Consider the following 22,663-nt stretch of genomic DNA (forward strand, 5'->3'; position numbering starts at 1 on the left):
GCCCTCGTAAAAAGGCATGATGTATTATTTCTTCTGGAGTTCCAAGGAACCTTTAATGTGAGGAAGAAAAAGTATTACACACCTGGCAAGGAAAGACAAATATGGAGGCAGCTCAGAACAAATGTTATGCCCCTTCTTTTGGCATCAGACACCTCTCTCAGTAGATCCTTGAACCTGAGAAAATACTTCTTTTTGGAGCTGCCAAGAGAATTATTTGGAAATTAAAAATGAGTGGAACTACTGGCACGATGGAGTAAAGGGATGACCCCAAGAACCAGTTCCTTTGTCTTCTGGTTGGATCTTGAAAATCTGATTTACTATCACTATTGTTTTGCAAAATTGCTTGAATTAGAAGCAAAGCTAAAAACAAACAAAAGAGGTAAAAAAAAAAAAATGCCTGCACTGTACAATGCTAATAAAAACTGATATGTAGGCATAATTTTGAATTGGGAATTCTAGTTTATTGAAAATAAATCTTATTTTGGGTGACAAATATTTGAAGAACTGTACACTTCTGAACATTAATAAACACGTTTCTTTTATCAACTTTAGAAAATATCCAGAACAGGGTCGCCTGGGTGGCTCGGTCGGTTAAGCGTCCGACTTCGGCTCAGGTCATGATCTCATGGTCCGTGAGTTCAAGCCCCACGTCGGGCTCTGTGTGGACTGCGCAGAGCCTGGAGCCTGTTTCAGATTCTGTGTCTCCCTCTTTCTCTGCCCCTCCCCTGTTCACGCTCTGTCTCTCTCTGTCTCAAAAATAAACGTTAAAAAAAAAAAATTAAAAAAAAAATATCCAGAAGTCTTTGAGTGGAGCTTATAGCAATAGTTTTCCTTAACTATTTATAATAAATGATGAATAATCACAGAAGATCATTTGCAGCATCAAAATATATTCAGATTTCACTTTGATAATTTCACCTTCAGGAAGTATTTCTGAGTGAGCAATATGTAGAGGGTCTGTTTCAGTTGTTTGAGATACACATTATGAACAGAACATAAAAATTCCTGCCCTCAATGGAGGCTTTTTAAAATTAGCATAAAGGTCCTTAATAGGCAGGCAGACAGAAAATTGACTCTTCCAGGGTCTCTAGATGTGGCATCCATGTTGGAATAAAAGCCCACGATCTGGAAAGGTCATCAGCCAAGTAGGGAGAAAGAAGCATTCATGGCTATAGCACAGACCATGGTCTCCAGTTAATAATGTATTATACAGGGAGTTGTCCTGTGGGCCTACCCCAGCAAGGGGACAGCAGGTAAAGCCTAAGTGTCCAATCATGGGACTTTGTCACCTGTACTCCCAATGAGTGACTCAGACTACCTGGGTGGACTTATTTCATCCTAATGGGTAGATGATCTTGAACTTAATAGCAAATCCAATCACAATTCTAAAAGATTATATATAAAAAAGGGTATAAAGGAGATGATTCTAAATATCTTAAGAAACTGAAACTTAAGAAACTAAGAAAGAAGGACTCTTTATATTACCAACTATTATAAAAGCAGAGTGAACAATAATCTCTTGATTATTTTTAGGGAATATAGCACTAGATATTATCTTCTGTTTTTGCAGATGCATCTTTGCAAGGCCATTGGCAGCTCTAGAGTAATAATTTAACCGGCATCTGATGTTCCATTTCTGTAGTCCTAGGACATATTTTCCTTTTCTTGATTCAAATACTCTTCAGTGAAAAAATTCAGTATCAGGCTAGAAAAGGAATATTTTGGCTCATATGAGGTATACGCTAGCCTTGATCCCAAAAGGTGGATATGTTGCTAGTATAACAGAATGCAGGGAATGGGTCATGAGCAGCTCTGTGCAATATCTTTACAAATGGCAATTTAGAATATGAACAGATTTAAAATCATTAGGAAAGGGGTGAATTATCGTATGTGGAGCACTGGATATTAATACAAAAGAAAAAATTGTATTAGGTCAAATGACATCAAAGGAAGCACTGGACATATAGAGACCTTTACTTTGTATGCAGTTAAAATGGTGAATATTTTGCTCTATCAGTATGATGATGGATCCAGGTAGCAATGCTGGCAATCAGGGTAGTGAAGTCTTACTCAGCAGCTTGGTTCCACTCGGTATTACCATAGAATAGTCACTTACCAAGAGCACCTAGTTTAACAACCCAGATGTCAGCAGCTATGACTTTTCCCTACAGTTCACAGCACCAAAAAGGGGTGCTTTTGTCAGTCTGCAGTTTTACTGCTGGTGTGTCAAGCAGCTAGGCACAGTAAGAACCCAAAATAAAAATGCCAGAAGTTTTATCAAAGGGAATATCTGCTAGAGTTAAGAACATCCTTGTGTCCTGCCCCTTGAGAGGATCAGCCACATCAATTTTTAGGTCTGCATTAATGGCAATAAGGTTGACTAGTCACAGTGCCCAAGTGGTTCTCACTAGCCTTTCAGTGAACCAGGCCCAATTAGAGTAACCTCTATGAACTGAGGGCCCTACTGAGCCAGTAGCTTTGCTTCACGCAGCAGAATGGGGGATAAATTTTCTCTGTAAGGGATAGCTGCTATCACCTCATGTACAGCTGAGATACTTCTGGGACCAAGACAGCTGTATTCTTAAATATACCATGTGCATTTTACACATGAGGCCTGAGTACTTTACATCTTGTTAGCCAGTTAAGTCCAAGATGACACCCTAAAATTGGAATATCAAGTCAGAGTCAGGTGTCTAGTGTAAAAGAGCCCAAGAGTAAGCTAATGGCTGCTTTACAAAAGGAGTATACTTCATAGCCTCATTAGGGTATCAAGTCAAATAACCCTTCTCCCCCACCCCAAGGGCATCTCCTTTTGCTAGAAATTCCAATCAACAGAATGACAAGTCACAGAGACTTGAAGCCCAAGGTAGTCATTAAGGGCTGTGAGACCTCAAAGTTATCTTCTTTACACACAACTTTTCCTGACTAGGAGAATCTCCTCTGAGTTATGGGAAGGGGAAATATAGCATAGAACACATTCCTACTATAGTTTCAGATTTAGAAATAATCCCAGTATACTGTACTGGCCTAAAGGGCCTCCTTTATTCCAAGATCAAATTCATTTCCCTTCCCTACTGTAAACCCTGCCCTAACAACATTTTCTAAATCTAGATACCCTCTAATCACATGGAAATTGATAAGATGTTGACTTGGGCACTTGTATCTCATAGATCCAGAAAAGTTTGGACCCCTTTCCTCCCTCAAAGTTCCCCCAAATACTTGGGTAGGTGTCAATGGCCTTGTGTCCCCTTTGGAGACAGGAAAATTTCTCTCCCCTAAAGCAGCGAATATTGGGGTATATGGAGGTAAAAGGAAGTGTGGAAGGAGAGGGGCTTCATGACATTAAGCCACATTTACTTTAGTTGCATGAGGTATACTCATATTTTAACCAAAAAACCTTTCAACCTTTTGGTTCATCGAAAGCCCTGTTACAGGTGTATTATTTATTTCATTACATTGAAAGAAGGTGATTTTTTTTAAATGAATTCTCTGATGATCTTTGAGAGACTCCTCCCAACACCACACTTTAATTTAAAGTGTTATACCCGCTGGCTGACATAAGCTTGGCTTACTCAAATAGTTTTCTACCTCCCCAGCAGAGGGATGGCTAAATTATGTTCAAAAGCAAATAGACCTAAACATTTAAGAGCTTAACAAAAGCTTACTTCTTAATTATAAAATGTTCAAATGGTAAAGATGGGAATGAGAATTTTGTTCCACATATTCCAGGCACCCTTTTATCTTATAAAAGCAGTGCCATGTTGAAGCATGATACCCAAGGTTGTCTTGGGTCATCTCTGTTTTATTCTGACAGTATCCCTGTAGTTTGTCAGGGAGGTCTTTTGTCAGAACTAGATACGGCATACAACATGAACATTCAAAGTCCACCAGCCCTATTTGGAGGAAAGGGAGACCCAGACAATTATGTGTGAGTTATCTTAAAAGGCATGGCTTCTTTCAAGAGGGCTTTCCATAGTATCTTGAAAGGAGTATCAGCCTGTGTGCATTCTCTGATATATATTCAAGGTTGCTTTTTGGATAAAGGTTTTCCTACATTCATATGTATGTGGTTCCTCTCGTGTGTGGATTTTCTGGAGTCAAATGGATTGGTCTTTCAGCCACAATGATTTTCCACAGCTATTATATCAACAGGATTTCCCTCCCTCCCTGAATTCTCTGGTAAATATTTAGGGTTGACTTCTTAGACAATGTTCTAAATTCATTACATTTATAAGATTTCACCACTGTGAATTCTCTGATGTATTCTGAGGTTTGATTTCTGGCCAAAAGGTTTCCCACATTTGTTACACTGAAAAGGTTTCTCTCCTGTATGAATTCTCTGATGATCACTAAGGATTGCCTTCCGGACAAACTTTTTCCCACATTCATTACATTTAAATGGTTTCTCCCCAGTATGAATTCTTTGATGCACTCTAAGGGTTGATGTCCGGGCGAAAGTTTTCCCACATTCATTACATTTAAAAGGTTTCTCTCCTGTGTGTGTTTTCTGATGTTGAATGAGATGGTCTTTTCGCCAGAACGATTTTTCACATTCGTTACACTGATATGTTTTCTCACCACTATGTGTTCTCTGATGTATTCTGAGGTTTGACTTCTGACCAAAAGTTTTCCCACATTCATTACACTGAAAGGATTTCTCTCCTGTGTGAATTCTGTGATGATCTCTGAGGGTTGACTTTTGAACAAAAGTTTTCCCACATTCACTACATTTATAAGGCTTCTCTCCTGTATGAATTCTCTGATGTCCCCTGAGGGTTGACTTCTGGACAAATGTTTTCCCACATTCATTACACTTATAGGGTTTTTCTGCTCTGTGAATTCTCTGATGTGTACTGAGGTGTGACTTCTGGGAGAAGGTTTTTCCACATTCATTACATTCAAATGGTTTCTCTCCTGTGTGAGTTCTCTGATGTTGAATGAGATGTCCTTTTTGAAAGAAAGATTTACCACATTCATTACACTTATAGGGTTTTACTTCAGAGTGACTCCACTGTCGTACTTTGTGGGCTGATATGTGGTAGGATTTCCTATCTTCATGATATTCAAAGGATTTATCCCCAGTTTGTCTTCTGTCATTACATACTAATGAGTTCTCTTCTGTGACAGTTATCTGAGGTTGAGTGAAGTATGACTTCCTGTAGAAATTATTCCCACTTGCATTACATTCAGGTTTCACAGCCATGTTGAATTTATTGTATTCCTTGAGAGCTGACTTCTCACAGAAGGATTTCCCACATTGGTTAAGATGAGGGTATTTCTCCCCTGTCCCAGTTCTTTTATAGTTAAAGACAGTTGTTTTTTCATTTTTTCCCCTAAATCCATCGTTTTTATAGGATTTTTCTCCTGTGTGAATATTCTTATGTGTAACACAGGCAGCCTCATCATAGATGGTTTTTCCAATTTCATTATATTTAAAAGCTTGCTCCAACGTTTGACACTTTTGACTCTCAGGAGGATTTTCCTTATAACTGAAAGCTTCCCCACTTCTATTATATTCATATAACTTCTCTCCAGTGTGATTTCTCTCAAACTTAATTTTGAAAGACAAATTTTCACATATACTACAGCAATCTGGTTTTTTTGTTGAATAGTTTCTATTATTAATGATAAATTGGGAAATATTTTGCAAATTTACTCCCCATGAGTCATATTTACAGGACATTTTTGTTGAAACAGGAGCTATGTGCAGATTAAACTGTTTTCCCAAAATTTCCTCTTCCTCTCCAGTCAATAGTTTATTATTAATGGATATTACTTCCTGAAAGTGGTTGTCTTTGATTTTCTTGTTCCTCTTGATCAGGTAATCATCTCTGTAATCTTCTAAAATGGAGATAAATTGAAAACATCTTATAAATCTTACATTTCTTATGGCTGGGACACAGACATATAGCTTATATTATATTTCACTTTTTGTTTTTTTTAAGATTAAATAATTTATTTGTGTGTATATCTTCACTCTGCTTTAAAAAACAATACAGTGAAAATGAGAGAGGAAACTAGTAATAAATACATATCTTTATTTGGGTTGTAATAAATTGGATTTTCCTACCAGGGTGGAGAATGATAAAATTGAATAGACTTTTACAGGAGTGGTTATTTTAGGGAGCAGAAAAATCAGATAATGGGATGAACCCAACTGGACTATATAAACTTAAGTACAAAAAAAATTAGTATTAATTAAGTAACAAAAAAATTAGGAGATAATGAACACTGATGGGCTAGGCCCGACAGAAGAAGAGTTTGCTTTGAGGAAGTATATTATATAGCCCTACACTATCTAGAGGCCATACTGGTAAAATACTCAAGAGTCTATACTTCCAATTTGATATCCCTTATTTTCATTAAATCCTTCAACATCAAATTAAAATTGAGTACAAGATTCCTCATGATTAAATTAAGAAGTTTACAGCTCAGACTCTAACCATCTTATAAGTTATAGAAATACAAACAAGTGAAAAAAGATGAAAGAAAAATCCATTTTTGCAACTAAATTAGATTCACTGCTCAATTCCTGCTGTGGTACCTTTATCAAAGTTGAATAAGTGTACCTGATCACCTCATCCTAATTTTCCACATTTCAATTTGATGTGAGGGGTATACTTTATATATGTATGCAAGTATGTACGCTCTGTGGCCAGTGTGGGGCCTGAAGTCCGGACCCTGAGATCAAGAGTCACATGCTCTATTGACTGAACCAGCCAGGTATTCCAAGGGGTACAATTTTAAATGGAGTATCATGGAAGGCCTTAACTGCAGAGATGGCACTTAAGAAAGCTCCAAATCATTTATGAATTCTAGATGCTCTTCCTTTGAGGCTTTTATGAGTTGTAAATATCATTTATTTTTGGTTCATCTCTTCACTCTCTTAAGTATGAAACATGATTTACATCTGCATAAAACTTATATGTGCAATTTAACAGTACCGAGTGAACACTGGTGTAATTAGAAACCAGGTCAAGAAACAGAACCCAAAATGGGTCTGCAAAAATCCCTATTTGTCTCTGCCCAGTTACAACTTCATGCTTAAGAGTTCATACTCTCCGAATATTTATATAATTGTTTCCTTGGCTTTCTTTGTAGTTTTACCACCAAAAAATGAATTCCTAAAAATGTAATTGAGTTTTGCATTTCTGACATTTACATAAATGTAACCATACATGCATACTTATATTGTTTGGTTTCTTTTGCTTAATATTATATAGCTAATTATCCCTTAAGGAATACAACTATTTTTTCATCCTACTGCTGATGTACCCAATTTTAAACAAAAACAAACAATATTGCCACAAATATTGTTTTCTTTATCCTAGAGAATACAATCATGCCTTTCTGTAGGGTATACAGTTAGGAAAGGAATTCCTTGGTTACAAGTTATATAGAACTTTACCATGATTTGATAACATCCTTCTGATAACACAGTGGTTTTACCAATTTACATTTTCCATTAGTGAGTAAGATTCTTTAATATTTCACATCCTCATCAGGACTTGGCTTTGCCAAACTTGTTAATGTCACCTCATACATCTCTCATAACACTTTATATTTTATGTTGCACTCCATGAAAGCTAATGAGACTGAACACATTTTCAAAGATTTAATGGCCATTTGAAAGTTCCTGTTCAGTCTTTCACTTATTTTTTAGTTGGGTTGCCACCTTTTCCTATGTTGACTTATGGAAGTTTTTACATTTTCAGGATACTTATCCTTTCTAGGTTACTTGTACTATATACATATTCTGCTACTCTGTGTCTTGTCTTCTCATCCTTTTAGTGGTATCTTTTATAAACAAAGTTCTTAATTTTAAAGTAGTCAAGTTTATTAATCATTTTCTTTTGATTGGTGCTTTTTGCACCTTTGAGCCTAAAAGAAAAGTCTTGAAATATAAAGGTTTTTATCACCAAACTGACCTTCTGGAGTCTAACCACCCCTACAGAATTCTATCTGCTAGTGCTCAGTAACTCACCTTGGTGGCTCTGGTTTAAGAATTCTTCCTCTAAGAACCAAGGCTCCTCTCCTTGCTCCAATTTGAAGATTACTGCTGGTTTGAAAATACAGTTACCTGTAAACAGGGAACAATGGAGTACTTAGGACAGATGATGAGCTTTTTAGTCTCCAAAAGTGTAAAAAAGATAGAGCTTCAAGAGCTGCATCCTGAAGATCCTGGTTTGGATTTATCATGGAGAGCCGACAAAACGCTCCTTTTATCTTCAAAAGGGCATAGCTAATAATTTTATATTCCTGAATGAAATGCTTAAATAACATTAAAATCTAAATAAAGTATTCATGTGTATTGGTGTATAAAAAGGAAATACTTTCCATGTGGTGTGATGAGGATAAGTTACACTTATATGCTCACCCACTGAGACCAGGTTGTTGTAGTTCTCCAGCATCACATCTCTATACAGGGTCCTCTGAATTGGACCCATTTGCTGCCACTCCTCCTGGGTGAACTCCACAGTCACGTCCTTGAATGACACTGAAGCCTGCAACAGTACATTTCTGCTCAATGTGAAGTGTTCATAATTAGGTAACAAAGAAAATACCCCTAAAAACCATTCTTATGTTTACTGTAAAGAGTTTAAAATGAATATAAAGGACGCTTTTTTGAATCTAATTTTAACTTTAATTTTTTGAAATGTTTATTTAAGGGGGGGGAGGGAGGAGGGGCTCAAAGGGAGGGAGAGAGAGAGAATCCTAAGAACACTGTCAACATAGAACCTGATGTGGGGCTTGAACCCATGAACTGTGAGATCATGACCTGAGCTGAAATCAAGAGTCAGATGCTTAACTGACTGAGCCACCCAGGCACCCTGATAATTTTAAGTTTGTTTCGGAACTACTCAACTAGTAAAAACGTTCAAGAGTTGATGCTCAACTGACTGAGCCGGCCAGGTACCCCTAACTTAATTTTTGTATTTTTATGAGTTCTACACATGTACTATCAATAAGTATATTAGTAAAACTTTTGTCTTAAAATTTTTTAAAGCACAAATGATAAATTTCCTCCAATTTTTATCCCACACCCCAATATACTACCCTGGGTATATTCTAGGGTAGGGGCCAGCAAATTATGACCTGTGGCCAAATCCAGCTTGCCACTTTTTTAAATAAGTTTTTATTGCAACATAACCACACACACAGCCAATCATTCTGTACTGTTCATGGTAGCTTTTGTGCTGTAACAGCAGAGCCTAGTACTCCCCTCAGAAACCTTAGGACTATAAAATGTGAAAACATTTACTATCTGACCCATTAGAGGCAAAGTTTGCCAACCATTGGGCTAAACCAGTCCAATTAAAGGAAAGATTAACAGCTTAAAAACAACAACCCCCCCCCCCCCCCAATTAATAGAGAGGGATATATTGTAGATTGAAAATAACAGAATGGAAAAAAAATACACGTAATTATGAGGCAAAAGTAAGTTGGTATGGTTATATTAACATGAAAAAAAATAAAGGTAAGAAAGTATCATAATAACAATTTATGATCCTTTTAACAGAAGATATGAAAATCATAAATTGGTATGCATTTGAAAGCACAGCTTCCAAATACAGTCAATCCTAATTATTCACTGATTCTGTATCTGCAAATTCACCTAAAATTTACTTCTAACCTCAACAGTTATGATTTTGCAGGATTTATGGACACTTGCAGAATGGTTAAAAAAATTTGAGTGCTCAGCACATGTTTTTCCAGCTGGAACTGAACAAGATAATGCTTTGACAAATGTTTTTTTTGCAGTCTATTTAGTGCATTCTTGGCATTTTTGTGCTTTTTCTTAGTGTTTTCACTTTTTAAAATGCTCCCCCACCCCTGCGTAATGCAGAAATGCAGTCTAGTGTTCCCAAGAGCAGGAAGTTTGTGATATGCCTTAGGGAGAAACCAAGTGTGTTAGATAAACTTTGAGAATTAATTATCATGCAGATGGCTGTTAGTTCTTGCTCGTGAATCAACAATATATTAAATAAGGTATTTTTAAACAGAAACACACATAAAATAAGACTGCATATTGAATGGTGGACCAAAATGTTGTGACTGGAAACTCACAGGAACTTAACCCTGTACTTCCCCTAGGAACAATGATTCAGTATTTGCTAATTCAGTGCTCATAGTGATTTTATAGAAAATAACCACTGAGAATAGGGAGAATCAACTATGTATAAACAAAAGTTAACAGAAATGTTATAGAGGGATCCATAATTATAACTGGTGATTTCAACACAACTCTCAACTCAGAGGGCAAGCAGAAAAAAACAAAACAAAACAATAGAGATTTAGGAAGAGATCAGCAACAGCCAAGAGGAAAAATCTGGCCCACTGTTTTTCTTCATTTAAAAAAAATATTAATCTTTATTTATTTTTGAGAGAGAGAGACAGAGCATGAACAGGGGAGGGGCAGAGAGAGAGGGAGACACAAAATCTGAAGCAGGCTCCAGCTGTAAGCACAGTCTGATGTGGGGCTTGAACTCATGAACTGTGAGATCATGACCTGAGCCCAAAGTTGGATGCTTAACTGACTAAGCCACCAGGTGCCCCTGTTTTCATTTTGTAAATAAAAATTTATTGGAACACAGTCATGTTCATTTGTTATGTTATCTATGGCTGCTATAGCCCTACAACTGTAGAGTTCAGTATTTCTAGGGATCCTATCTCACACAAAGCCTACTATGTGACATTTACAGAATTTGTTGACCACTGACACAGAAGATTTACATGACATAAATAACAAATTTAAGTAACTGAAACATACAGGATAATCTAATCAAAATATTTTCTGGCGCATTTTGTATATTAAAAATAAAAACAGTAAGTCTCATCAAATTAGAAAAGATTACAAACATATAGTTTGACTTTGGCTTTTAGTTCAGAGATATAGAGAGCTGAAAAGAGCAGCCTTAAAACAAGAACAAGTTGGGCAGGTTGGAAGTTAAGGTATTTTAAAAAAATCATCAGAGGGGCGCCTGGGTGGCGCAGTCGGTTAAGCGTCCGACTTCAGCCAGGTCACGGTCTCGCGGTCTGTGAGTTCGAGCCCCGCGTCGGGCTCTGGGCTGATGGCTCGGAGCCTGGAACCTGTTTCCGATTCTGTGTCTCCCTCTCTCTCTGCCCCTCCCCCGTTCATGCTCTGTCTCTCTCTGTCCCAAAAATAAATAAAAAACATTGAAAAAAAAAAATTAAAAAAAAAAAATTAAAAAAATCATCAGAGAAATGAAATTGCATAACAAATAATTTGAAATGAGGGGAGAGATAAGCACTGTAGGGAGAATCAGAGCCCACCTGTTTGCTTACTGGACCTTATGCTACCAAACTTCACATAAGATAATAGGAAGATAAAGGTAGAAAAAATTTAACAACCTGCTAAAGACCCATGTGCATAATGTTAGAGTGTGAAGTCCCTGGGGATGTGGTGTGTGTCACAGACATAGTGTGATTTGTACCTTTTTGTGAGATTTTCTCCAGGAACCCAATATGTCACAGAGAGGATTGGGGCACAATTAAGAGGAAGTCCCTTTCTGCCCCATGTGATGCTGGCTAGTATAGGGGGAAAAGAGTTATTGTTTAAATCCACTCAGATCCATATTGCTTATTTCCACTACAGAACACTTAATCTGTAAGGGAAAAGTAAATAAAACACATACCTTGAGGCCACTGATGGTATCTTTTTGCGGTAAGGGAAGAGCAATGGCAGACGCTACCAAAATGTTGCCCAGACCCATATGCCCTATTTTTCCCAAGTAATAAAATGGTGAGATGCAAGTTCTTAGTGCCTAAGACTGAGGTTAAATTAGAAGATGAATCCCACTTCCAGAGAACTGTCATTATTTGACCTGTTTGGAACATACCACTCATAAGGCTATCTTCATTTGACATGACTTAAAGCTCACACACTGCAAACAGCATTTTCTGAGGACATGACATTAATGAAAAAAAAAAAGGGATATTGTTTACCATCATAGCTACTTCAGGCAGTTTATAACAATTAAGGAAAACAGTCTAATTAAAAGCTTAAAGGGAAAAGCTGGAACATGGTATATCCAGAAGGGGCTTTGAAAAGCTCAGACATATCTCTGGGAATCTAGAAGGTGGCACACATCCTCTGGGCTATGTGCATATTCAGGAAAATATCTGAGAAGGTACTAAATTTGCCTCTGATTAACCTTGAGACTCTGTGAAAGAAAAGTGAAAGTGAATACAAAATATCAAGTTACTGTTGAAGGCATATCCCAACATAAGAGCATCTTGGCAAAGACTGGAGACTTACTGGTTACAAATATTTAAGGAAATCATTGTGCAATTGCTGATATTTAGCTAATGGAGTGGAGACTTTAGTGGCCACATATGACAAAGAATATAGGTTGTAAATATTCTGTTCAACAGAGTCACTAAACAAATAACAGCAGCAGTGATTGGTGATATTCAGGTGATATATGTATATATACATACCTATTTTAAGATTTTACTTATTTATATATTTTTAATGTTTTTACTTATTTTGAGAGTGCACATGTAAGCAGGGGAGGGGCAGAGAGAAAAGAGAGAGAGAAAATCCCAAACAGGCTCCAGGCTGTCAGTGCAGAGCCTGACACAGGGCTTGATCCCACAAATCATGAGACCATGACCTGAGCTAAAATCAAGAGTTGGATGCTTAACCACCTGAGCCACCCAGGCGCCCCTAAGATTTTATTTTTTAAGTACTCTCTCAATCCAACGTGGAGCTCCAACTCACAACCTCAAGATCAAGAATCCCACACTCCACTGACTGAGCCATCCCAGGCACCCTGGCGCATTATATGTTAAATGTCAGGTTTTCCATAAAAATCTGAGACCTACAAATGAAAAAGTATGGCTCATACACAGAAAAAAAGAAAACCCTAAACTATATATGAAACAGTGTAAAACCTGCCTCTGAGGAAGTCCAGACACTGGACTTACTAGACAAAGACTTTCAATAAACTGTTTGAAATATATACAAATAACTAAAGAAATATATACAAATAACTAAATAAATATATATATACAAATATATACAAATAACTAAAGGAAACCACATCTAAAGAACCAAAAGAAAGTATGGTAATGAAGTCTCACCAAATAAAGAATATAAATAAAGAGACAGAAATAATAGATATGTAATGAAAAAGTAAACTAAAATTCTGAAATTTTAGAATTTGAAAATTTGAAACATGAAAGTAAAATAACTGAAGTAAAAAATTCCCTAGAGGTCTCAAAGGGAGATCTGAGCATGCAGAAGAATCAGCCAATTTGAATATAAACCTGCTGAGCTGATACAATCTGAAGATAGTAAAAATAGGGAAAATGAACAAAAAGCCTCAGTTTTTGTGGGACCTGTAGGACACAATCAAACATTTAAACATAGCAACATCCACAAGAGAGGAGTAAAAGGGGAGAGCAGAAGGGGCAGAAAAACAAAGGGTAAATCTTGAAAGCAGCAAAAGGGAAGTGACTTATCACTTCTAAAGATTCCCAAATATGATTAACAGTTGATGTGTCATCAGAAACCAGAGAGACCAGAAGGCAGTGGTATGACACATTTAAAGTGCTGAAAGGAAAGTCTATCAATCAAGACAGCATTCAGCAAAAATGAAGAAAAAATTACGACAGTCCCAGATAAACAAGGACTAGGAAAATCTGTCAAATTACACATGCCATATAAGAACTATTAATAGAGAAGTCATTCAGGCTGTAATGAGAATACATTAGATTATAACTCAAATCCACATGAATAAAGAAAACCATATTGGTAGAAGTAACTACACAGGTGCAAATACAAAAGCCACTGTAAGTGTATTTGCTGTATTTATTTTTCTCCTATATGATTTCAAGACAACTGCTTAAAGCAGTATTTAGAAATCTCACACAATGTACACACAATACATAAAATTGTAATTTAGTAAAACCACAAAGCAGAAGGGGCTGGAACTATAGAGGAGTTTTAGTGTATTGTTGAAACTAAGTTGGTATTCATCTGAACAAGACTGTCATAGTTACTAACTGTAATCAACAAGGTAGAAAGTTTTAATAGATTATTGAAATTGGTATTCATCTGAACAAGACTGTCATAAGATGTTAATTGTAATCAATGAGGTAACCATTAATAGGAAAAAATGTAGTAAAGGCACACAAAGTAATTATAATGGTACACTAGGAAATATTGATTCAACATGAAAGAAGTAAAAAAAAAAAATGAAGTAGAGAAACAAAAAAGACTTAATCACAGACTGAAAAGAAATGTTTCAATGGATGATTACTTATCAGTAATCACATTAAATGTTAGTAGCTAAATACTTGAATTAAAAGGCAGAGACTGGCAGAATGGATTAAAAAACATAATCCATGGGAATGCAAGCTGGTGCAGCCATTATGGAAAACAGTATGGAGGTTCCTCAAAAAATTAAAAATAGGGGGTGCCTGGGTGGCTCAGTCGGTTAAGCGGCCGACTTTGGCTCAGGTCATGATCTCGCGGTCCGTGAGTTCGAGCCCCGCGTCGGGCTCTGTGCTGACAGCTCAGAGCCTGGAGCCTGTTTCAGATTCTGTGTCTCCCTCTCTCTGACCCTCCCCCGTTCATGCTCTGTCTCTCTCTGTCTCAAAAATAAATAAACGTTAAAAAAAAAAAATTAAAAATAGAACTACCCTACGACCCAGCAACTGCACTACTAGGTATTTATCCATGGGATGGATACAGGTGTGCTGCTTCAAAGGGACACATGCACCCCAATGTTTATAGCAGCACTATCAACAATAGCTAAAGTATGGAAAGAGTCCAAATGTCCATCCATGGATGAATGGATAAAGAGGTGGTATATATATACACAATGGAGTATTACTCAGCAGTCAAAAAGAATGAAATCTTGCCATTTGCAACTATGTGGACGGAACTGGAGGGTATTATGCTAAGTGAAATTAGAGAAAGACGTATATCATATGACTTCACTCATATGAGGACTTTAAGATATAAAACAGATGAACATAAGGGAAGAGAAACAAAAATAATATACAAACAGGGAGGGGGACAAAACATAAGAGACTCATAAATATGAAGAACAAACAGAGGGTTACTGGAGGGGTTATAGGACAGGGGATGGGCTAAATGGGTAAGGGGCACTAAGGAATCTACTCCTGAAATCATTGTTGCACTATATGCTAACTAATTTGGATGTAAATTAAAAAAAAATTAAATTAAAAAAACCAAACATTATCCAATTATATCCTATCTCTAGAGACACTTTACACTTAAAGACACAATAGCTTGAAAGTAAGACTGGTAAAAAATATACTATGTAATCAGTAACCAACAGAGCCCTGGATTGCCTATAAATAGGATTAGACAAAATAGACTTTCAGACAAAAATAGGAGAGAAAAAGGACATTTATTAGTGGTAAAAGTGTCAACACATGAAGACAATACACCAATTATAAACATACACATACCTAACAACAGAGCTTCAAAATACTGACAGAATTAAAAAGACAAACAATTCAACAATAACAGTTGGGAGATTTTAATGTTTCACTTTAATAATGAATAGAACTACTAGATAGAAGACCAATATGGGAAAAACACACTTACACAACACTATATCAACTGGACCAAGGCAGATACAAAGATAGTTATCTACAAAGACACTCAGGCCAACAATGGCAGCATACACATTCTTCTCAAGTACATATGGAACACTCTCCAGTATAGATTAAATGTTAGGCCACAAAACAAGTCTCAATACATTTTAAAATATTTATTTTAAGAGAAAGAGAGGATGAGCAGGGGAGGAGCAGAGAGAGAAGGAGAGAGAATCTCGATGGAGGTCTAGATCCAATAAACTGTAAAATTGTAATCTGAGCCAAAATCAAGAGTTGGATGCTTTTCCAACTGAGCCACCTAGGTGCCCCTCAATACATTTTAAAGGTTAAAAACATATAAAATATCTCCTATGACCAAAATAAAATGAAACAAGAAATCAATGAGAAAACTGGAAAATTAAAAAATCTGTGAAAATGAAACAACACACTCAAAAAAAACCCCAAAGATCAAAGAATACTCACAAGGGAGTTACAAAATACTCTGAGACAAAATGAAAACACAGCATACACCAAAACTCATGAGATACAGCTAATGCAGTGGTTACAGGGAAATTTATAGCTGTAACACCTACATTTAAAAGAAATCTCAAATCAATAACTTAAGTGTACACCTTAAGAAGGAAAGAAATAATAAAGATTGGAGCAAACAAAAAATAAAGAACAGAAGAACAATAGAATCAACAAAACAAAGCTGGTTCTTTGAAAAATCAACAGAATTGATAAACCTTTAGGTAGACCAAGAAAAAAAGAATACTCAAATTACTAAAATCAGATATAATGGGGGACATTACTACTGACTTTTCAGAAACAAAAAGGACTATCAGAGAGTACTATAAACAACTGTACACCAACAAATTACATAACCGAGAGGAAAAGGACAAATTCCTAGAAACATACAAACTACTAAAGCTGACTCAAAAGGAAACAGAAAATCTGAACACATCCATAGGATAGGACTGAATTGGTAAATTAAAAACCTCTCAATAAAGAAAAGCTCAGGACCAGATGGCTTTACTGATTAAGTTCAATCAAACATATAAGAATTAATACGAATCTATCTCTAACTCTTCCAGAAATAGAAGAGGGAACATTTCCTAAGTTATTCTATGAATTACTTCACACTAAAGTCAGACTAAGAATTCACAAACTAAAGATAAATATCCTTTATGAATACAGATGTAAAACTCTTCAACAAAATACTAGCAAACAGAATCTAGCAATATATCAAAATGATTACTATACACCATGACCAAGAAGGATTATCCCAGAAATGTAAACATGGCTCACCAAATGAAAATCAATCTATGTAACATACTACAGTAACAGAATGGAGGAAATAAACCATGATCATCTCAGTTGATGCAGAAAAAGTATTTGACAAAATCCAATATCACTTCATGATAAAAACACTCAACAAACAGGAATAAAAAGGAACTTCCTCAACAAAATAAAAAGCACTTATGGGGCACCTGGCTTGGCTAGCTCAATCAATTGAGGATTTGACTCTTGATCTCAGGGTCTTGAGTTCAAGCCCCACATTGCAGGCAGAATTTACTGGGGAAAAAAAAGCACTTAGGATAAACCCACAGCTAACATCAACACAATTCTAAAATACAGGGTTTCCCTCCAAAAATGAAAAATAAGACAAGGATGTCTGCTGTAACCAATTCTATTTATTTTTTTATTAAAATTTTTTTTAATGTTTATTTATTTTTGAGAGAGACAGAGCATGAGCAGGGGAAGGACAGAGAGAGAGGGAGACACTGAATCTGAAGTAGGCTCTAGGCTCTGAGCTGTCAGCACAGAGCCCGACACGGGGCTCAAACTCATGAACCGTGAGATCACGACCTGAGCTAAATTCGGATGCTTAACCAACTGAGCCACCTAAACGCCCCTAAACGATTCTATTTATTATACTGGAAGTTCTAGCCAGAGAAAATAGGCAAGATAAAAAGAAAGACCTCAAAATTAGACAGGGAAAAAATAAAACCATCTGTAATCACAGACCACATGATCTAATGTATAAATATATGTATTTAAAATATAAACACTAAAGAATCTATTAAAAAAACCTACTAGACCTATAAAATAAATTCAGAACATTTTCAGGATTTAAGATGAACTCAAAAACCATTGTATTGCTATACACTAGCAACGAACAATAAAAAAAAATAAGCAATTCCATTCACAAGAGAATAAAAAATAAAATATGCATAAATTTAACCAAGAAGGTACACAACTTGTGCACTCAACACTAGCAAATTTTGCTGAATGTATTAAAAAAATCTAAATCGGGGCGCCTGAGTGGCTCAGTCGGTTAAGCATCCGACTTCAGCTCAGGTCATGATCTCACCGTCCAAGAGTTCGAGCCCTGCATCAGGCTCTGTGCTGACAGCTCAGAGCCTGGAGCCTGTTTCGGATTCTGTGTCTCCCTCTCTCTCTGACCCTCCCCCCTTCACACTGTCTCTCTCTATCTCAAAAATAAATAAACGTTAAAAAAAATTTTTTTAATCTAAATAAATGGAAGAACATCCTATGCTCATGAATTAGAAGTTTTAATTTTTTAAAAAGTTTTTATTTATTTATTTATTACATTTAATTTTTAATTTATATCCAAGTCAGTTAGCATATAGTGCAACAATGATTTCAGGAGTAGATTCCTTAGTGCCCCTTACCCATTTAGCCCATCCCCCCTCCCACGAGCCCTCCAGTAACCCTCTGTTTGTTCTCCATATTTGGGAGTCTCTTATGTTTTGTCCCCCTCCCTGTTTTTATATTATTTTTGCTTCCCTTCCCTTATGTTCATCTGTTTTGTATCTTAAAGCCCTCATATGAGTGAGGTCATATGATATTTATCTTTCTCTGACTGACTAATTTTACTTAGCATAATACCATCTAGTTCCATCCACGCAGTTGTGAATGGCAAGATTTCATTCTTTTTGATTGCCGAGTAATACTCCATTGTATATATACACCACAGGAAGATTTAATATTGTTAAGATGGCAATACTTCCCAAAGCAATCTACAGATTCAATGACATCTGTATCAAAACCCCAATGGCTTTGTTTTTCATTCAATGACATCTGTGTCAAAACCCTTGCATAAATATTGATCCTAAAATTTATATGAAATTGCAAGGGACCCTGAATAGTCAAAAAAAAACTTGAAAAAGAAATAAGCTGGAGGAGTTGTACTTCCAGATTTCAAAATTTAACTATGAAAAACAATAATTAAGACAGTGTGGTACTGGCATAAAAACACTTATGGATCCATGCAACAGAATTGAGAGTCCACAAATAAACCCATGCATTGATCACTTAATAGAGAAAGAAGAGTCTTTTCAACAAATGATGCTGGCAAAACAGGATAGCCACATGTAAAAGAAAGAAGTTGGAGTCCTGATACCATATTCAAAAATTACCCCAGAAAGGAGTGAAGACCTAAATCTAAGAGCTTAAGCTATGAAACTCTTAGAAGAAGTCAGGGGTAAACATTCATGACCTTGGATTTGGCAATACTTTCCTGAATATTACACCAAAAGCACAAGAAAATTGAGAAAAATAAAGTGGACTTAAATCAAAATTAAAAACTTGTTCACTGAAGAACACTATCAAGATAGTGAAAAGAAAATCCACAGAATGGGAGGCAATATTCATAAATTACATAACTAATAAACATCTAGTAGCCAAAATACATAAAGAACTCTTATATCTGAACTAAAGGACAATCTAATTAAAAAATGGGCAAAGAATTTGAACAAACATTTCCTTAAAGAAGACACACAAATGGTCAATAAGCACATGAAAAGATGCTCAATGTTATTGTCAGGAAAATGCAAATCAAAACTTAAAACACCAATAAAGGGGAGCTGGGTGTGTCAGTCGATAGAGCATTTGACTCTTGATTTTGGTTCAGATCATGATCCCAGGGTCATGGGATTAAGCCCTGTGTTGGACTTCACACTAAGCATGGAAACTGCTTGGGATTCTGTCTTTCTCTCTCTCTCCCTGGCTCATGCTCACTCTCTAAAATAAAACAAACAACAAAAAACTCCAGTGACATACTACTTCATAATCACTAAGATGGCCATAATTTAAAAAAAGAAAAGGAAAATAATAAGTAGTGGTGACAATGTGGAGAAATTGGAACCCTAATACACTGTCAGTGTAAATGCAAAATGGTATAGTTGTGGAAAACAGTTTGGCAGTTCCTGAATAACACAAATGTAGTGCTAACATATAACCTTGTCACTCCACTTCTATATTTATTCCACAAAGAAATGAAAAACAGGTGGGGCACCTGGGTGGCTCAGTCGGTTAAGGATCTGACTTTGTGCTCAGGTCATGATCTCACAGTCTGTGAGTTTGAGCCCCACATCAGGCTCTGTGCTGACAGCTCAGAGCCTGGAGCCTGCTTCAGATTCGGTGTCTGTCTCTCTGCCCTTCCCCAACTTGTGCTCTCTTTCTCTCTCTCAAAAATAAATAAAACATTAAAAAATTTTTAAAAAGAAATGAAAAACCGGTGTTCACACAAAAACTTGTATGTATATGTGTGTATACATATATTTTGTATATATGTACATATGTCTTGAATGTTAATAGCAGCAGTATTCACAACAGCCAAAAGATAGAAACAACCCAAATGTCCATCAGCTGAATGGATAAACAAAATGTGGTACAGCCTTACCTTGAAACTTTAAAAATATGCTAAGTGAAAGAAACAGTCACAAAGTCCATACATCACACAATTCATTTATTTAAAATGTTCAGACTAGACACATCTATAGAGACAAAACATGGATTAGTGGTTGCTTTTGGCTGGGGTAGGGCATGTTGGGATAGGGGGATGATAACTTATGGTACAGGATTTTTTAGGTGATGAAAATACTCTAAAAATTGATTGTGGTGATGAGTGCACAACAGTGAATATACTAAAAAAAAAAAAAACAACACTGATGGGAGCCTGGGTGGCTCACTCAGTTAAGCATCCCAACTCTTGATTTCAGCTCAGGTCATGATCTCCCAGTTTGTTTAGATTGAGCACTGTGACAGGCTCTATGCTGACAGAGTAGAACCTGCTTGGGATTGTCTCTATCACTCTTACTTTGCCCTCCCCTGCTCATGATCTCTCTCTCTCTCAAAATAAATAAACACTTTCAAAAATAAAAAAATAAACACACTGAATTGTATACTTTAAATGTATGAATTGTATGGTATGTGAATTATATGTCCGTAAAGCTAAAAAAAGGACACTAAAAATAGGATTATTTAGATTTTCTAATATCTATTAAAGAAACTGAATTTATAATTAAAAACCAGCTACAAATAACTCCAAGGCCATGTTGCTTTATCAGTATATTTTCCCAAACATTTAAGGAAGAATTAACAGCAATCTTAAACTCTTCCAGAGAACCGAAAATAAGGACTCACTTCACAACTCACTTTATGGGAGCATAATATTGATGCCAAAACCTGACCAGCACAGTACATAAAATGAAAATTTCAGGCCAATTATCTCTCCATTAATGCACATTCAAAAATACTAACTGAAATACTAACAAACTGAATCCAGAGACATATTAAAGGAGAATATTTTATGACCAGGTAGGAATTATGTCAGGAATCCAAGATTAAACATTGATAAATTAATCAGTCAATATAATTCATCCCTATAACAGAATAAAGGAAGAAAACTGTATTATTATCTCACTAGATGTAGAAAAAGCATTTCACAAATTTAATATCTATGTATGATTAAAAACTCTCAGGAAACTAAAAACAGAAAGAGAACTTCCTTATTCTAACAAAGGGTGTGTGTAAAAATCCTGTTAAACCCAGACTCAACAGTGAAATATTGAATACTTTCTCCTCCCTCAGTTGAGGTGTAACAAAAGGATTTCTATTATCATAATTTGTATTCAACACTGTACTAGAAAGACAAGAATAAGGCTTAAAAAGAGATTAAAGACATAAAGATTGGAAAGGAGGGAAGTAAAAATGTCTTTATTTGCAAAAGACATGATTGTGCATATTTAAAATCCAAAAGAATCTACAAATAAGCTACTAGAATAGGTAAATTTAACAAAATGCCTTGATATAAGATCAGTATTTAAAAATCCACCGTATTTTAATAAACCAATAATAAATTAGAAAATAAAATTTTAAAAAATGTATTATTTATAATAGTATCAACATAGAAAAAAATACATAGGAATAAATCTAATGACACATGTCAAAGGCTTCACCTCTACTTTGAAAAACTACCCAGCAGGATTTGCTATGGAAACAGATGAAATTTCTATGAAAATGCAAAGGTCTTAAGTTAGCCAATAAATTTTTTGAAGAAGTAAAACTTTAAGGCCTTACACTACCATATTTCATAACTTACTATAACGCAATAATAATTATAACTGTGAAGTAGTAGGAAAAAGAAAAATAATTGGATCAAAAGAAGAGAATACACAGTCTAGACAGAGATCTACATATATATATGTGGTCACTGGATTGACAACAGAGGCCCTGCTACAATTCAGTGGACAGAGGATGGTCTTTCCAACAAACGGTGGTAGTGCAACTGTATATCCATATAGTAATATAAATCTTGACACTTACCTTAAACTACACACAAAAACAATTCCAGGTGGATCAAGCTCAAATAATCAAGCATCTACTAAGAACATAGGAGAATATTCGTGTGTTCCTGGAAAAGGGAACAATCTTTCAAGCAGACACACAAAGAACTATCATTAAAGAAAACACTGATCCTGAACTGTATTAAATTTAAGAACTTGGCTCATCAGAAAACATTATTTAAAAAAAAAGTCAAAGGAGGGGGCCAAGATGGCAGAGCAGCATGGAAGTTTTTTTGCATCTCTCATCCCTGAAATGCAGCCAGATCAACAGCAAACCATCTTGCACACCTAGAAAACTGATTTGAGGATTAACACAACAATCTGGACAACTTAAATCACAGAACTCGGCAGGTACACAGTGTGGAGAGGTGAACTGGGGGAGATAGAGCCACAGAAGGAAGGGAGCTTTTTTT

General features: G+C 36.0%; 1 protein-coding gene across 5 annotated transcripts in view; it reads right to left on the reverse strand.

Annotated features, from left to right (window-relative positions):
- Window positions 1-405: 405 nt before the first annotated feature.
- Window positions 406-22,663, reverse strand: part of ZNF510 (zinc finger protein 510) — a 37,805-nt gene continuing 15,547 nt past the window's right edge. For all 5 annotated transcript variants that reach the window (XM_049615649.1, XM_049615721.1, XM_049615498.1 and 2 more), the window contains 3 exons: window positions 8,378-8,504; window positions 7,985-8,080; window positions 406-5,841 (listed from right to left, as the gene is read on the reverse strand). In XM_049615649.1, coding sequence (XP_049471606.1) covers window positions 4,229-5,841; window positions 7,985-8,080; window positions 8,378-8,504 — 1,836 coding nt within the window. In that variant the 3' untranslated portion in view covers window positions 406-4,228. The remainder of the gene's footprint in view (window positions 5,842-7,984; window positions 8,081-8,377; window positions 8,505-22,663) is intronic.

The sequence above is a fragment of the Panthera uncia genome, chromosome D4, assembly GCF_023721935.1.
Source record: "Panthera uncia isolate 11264 chromosome D4, Puncia_PCG_1.0, whole genome shotgun sequence".
Classification (NCBI taxonomy): Eukaryota; Metazoa; Chordata; class Mammalia; order Carnivora; family Felidae; genus Panthera; species Panthera uncia.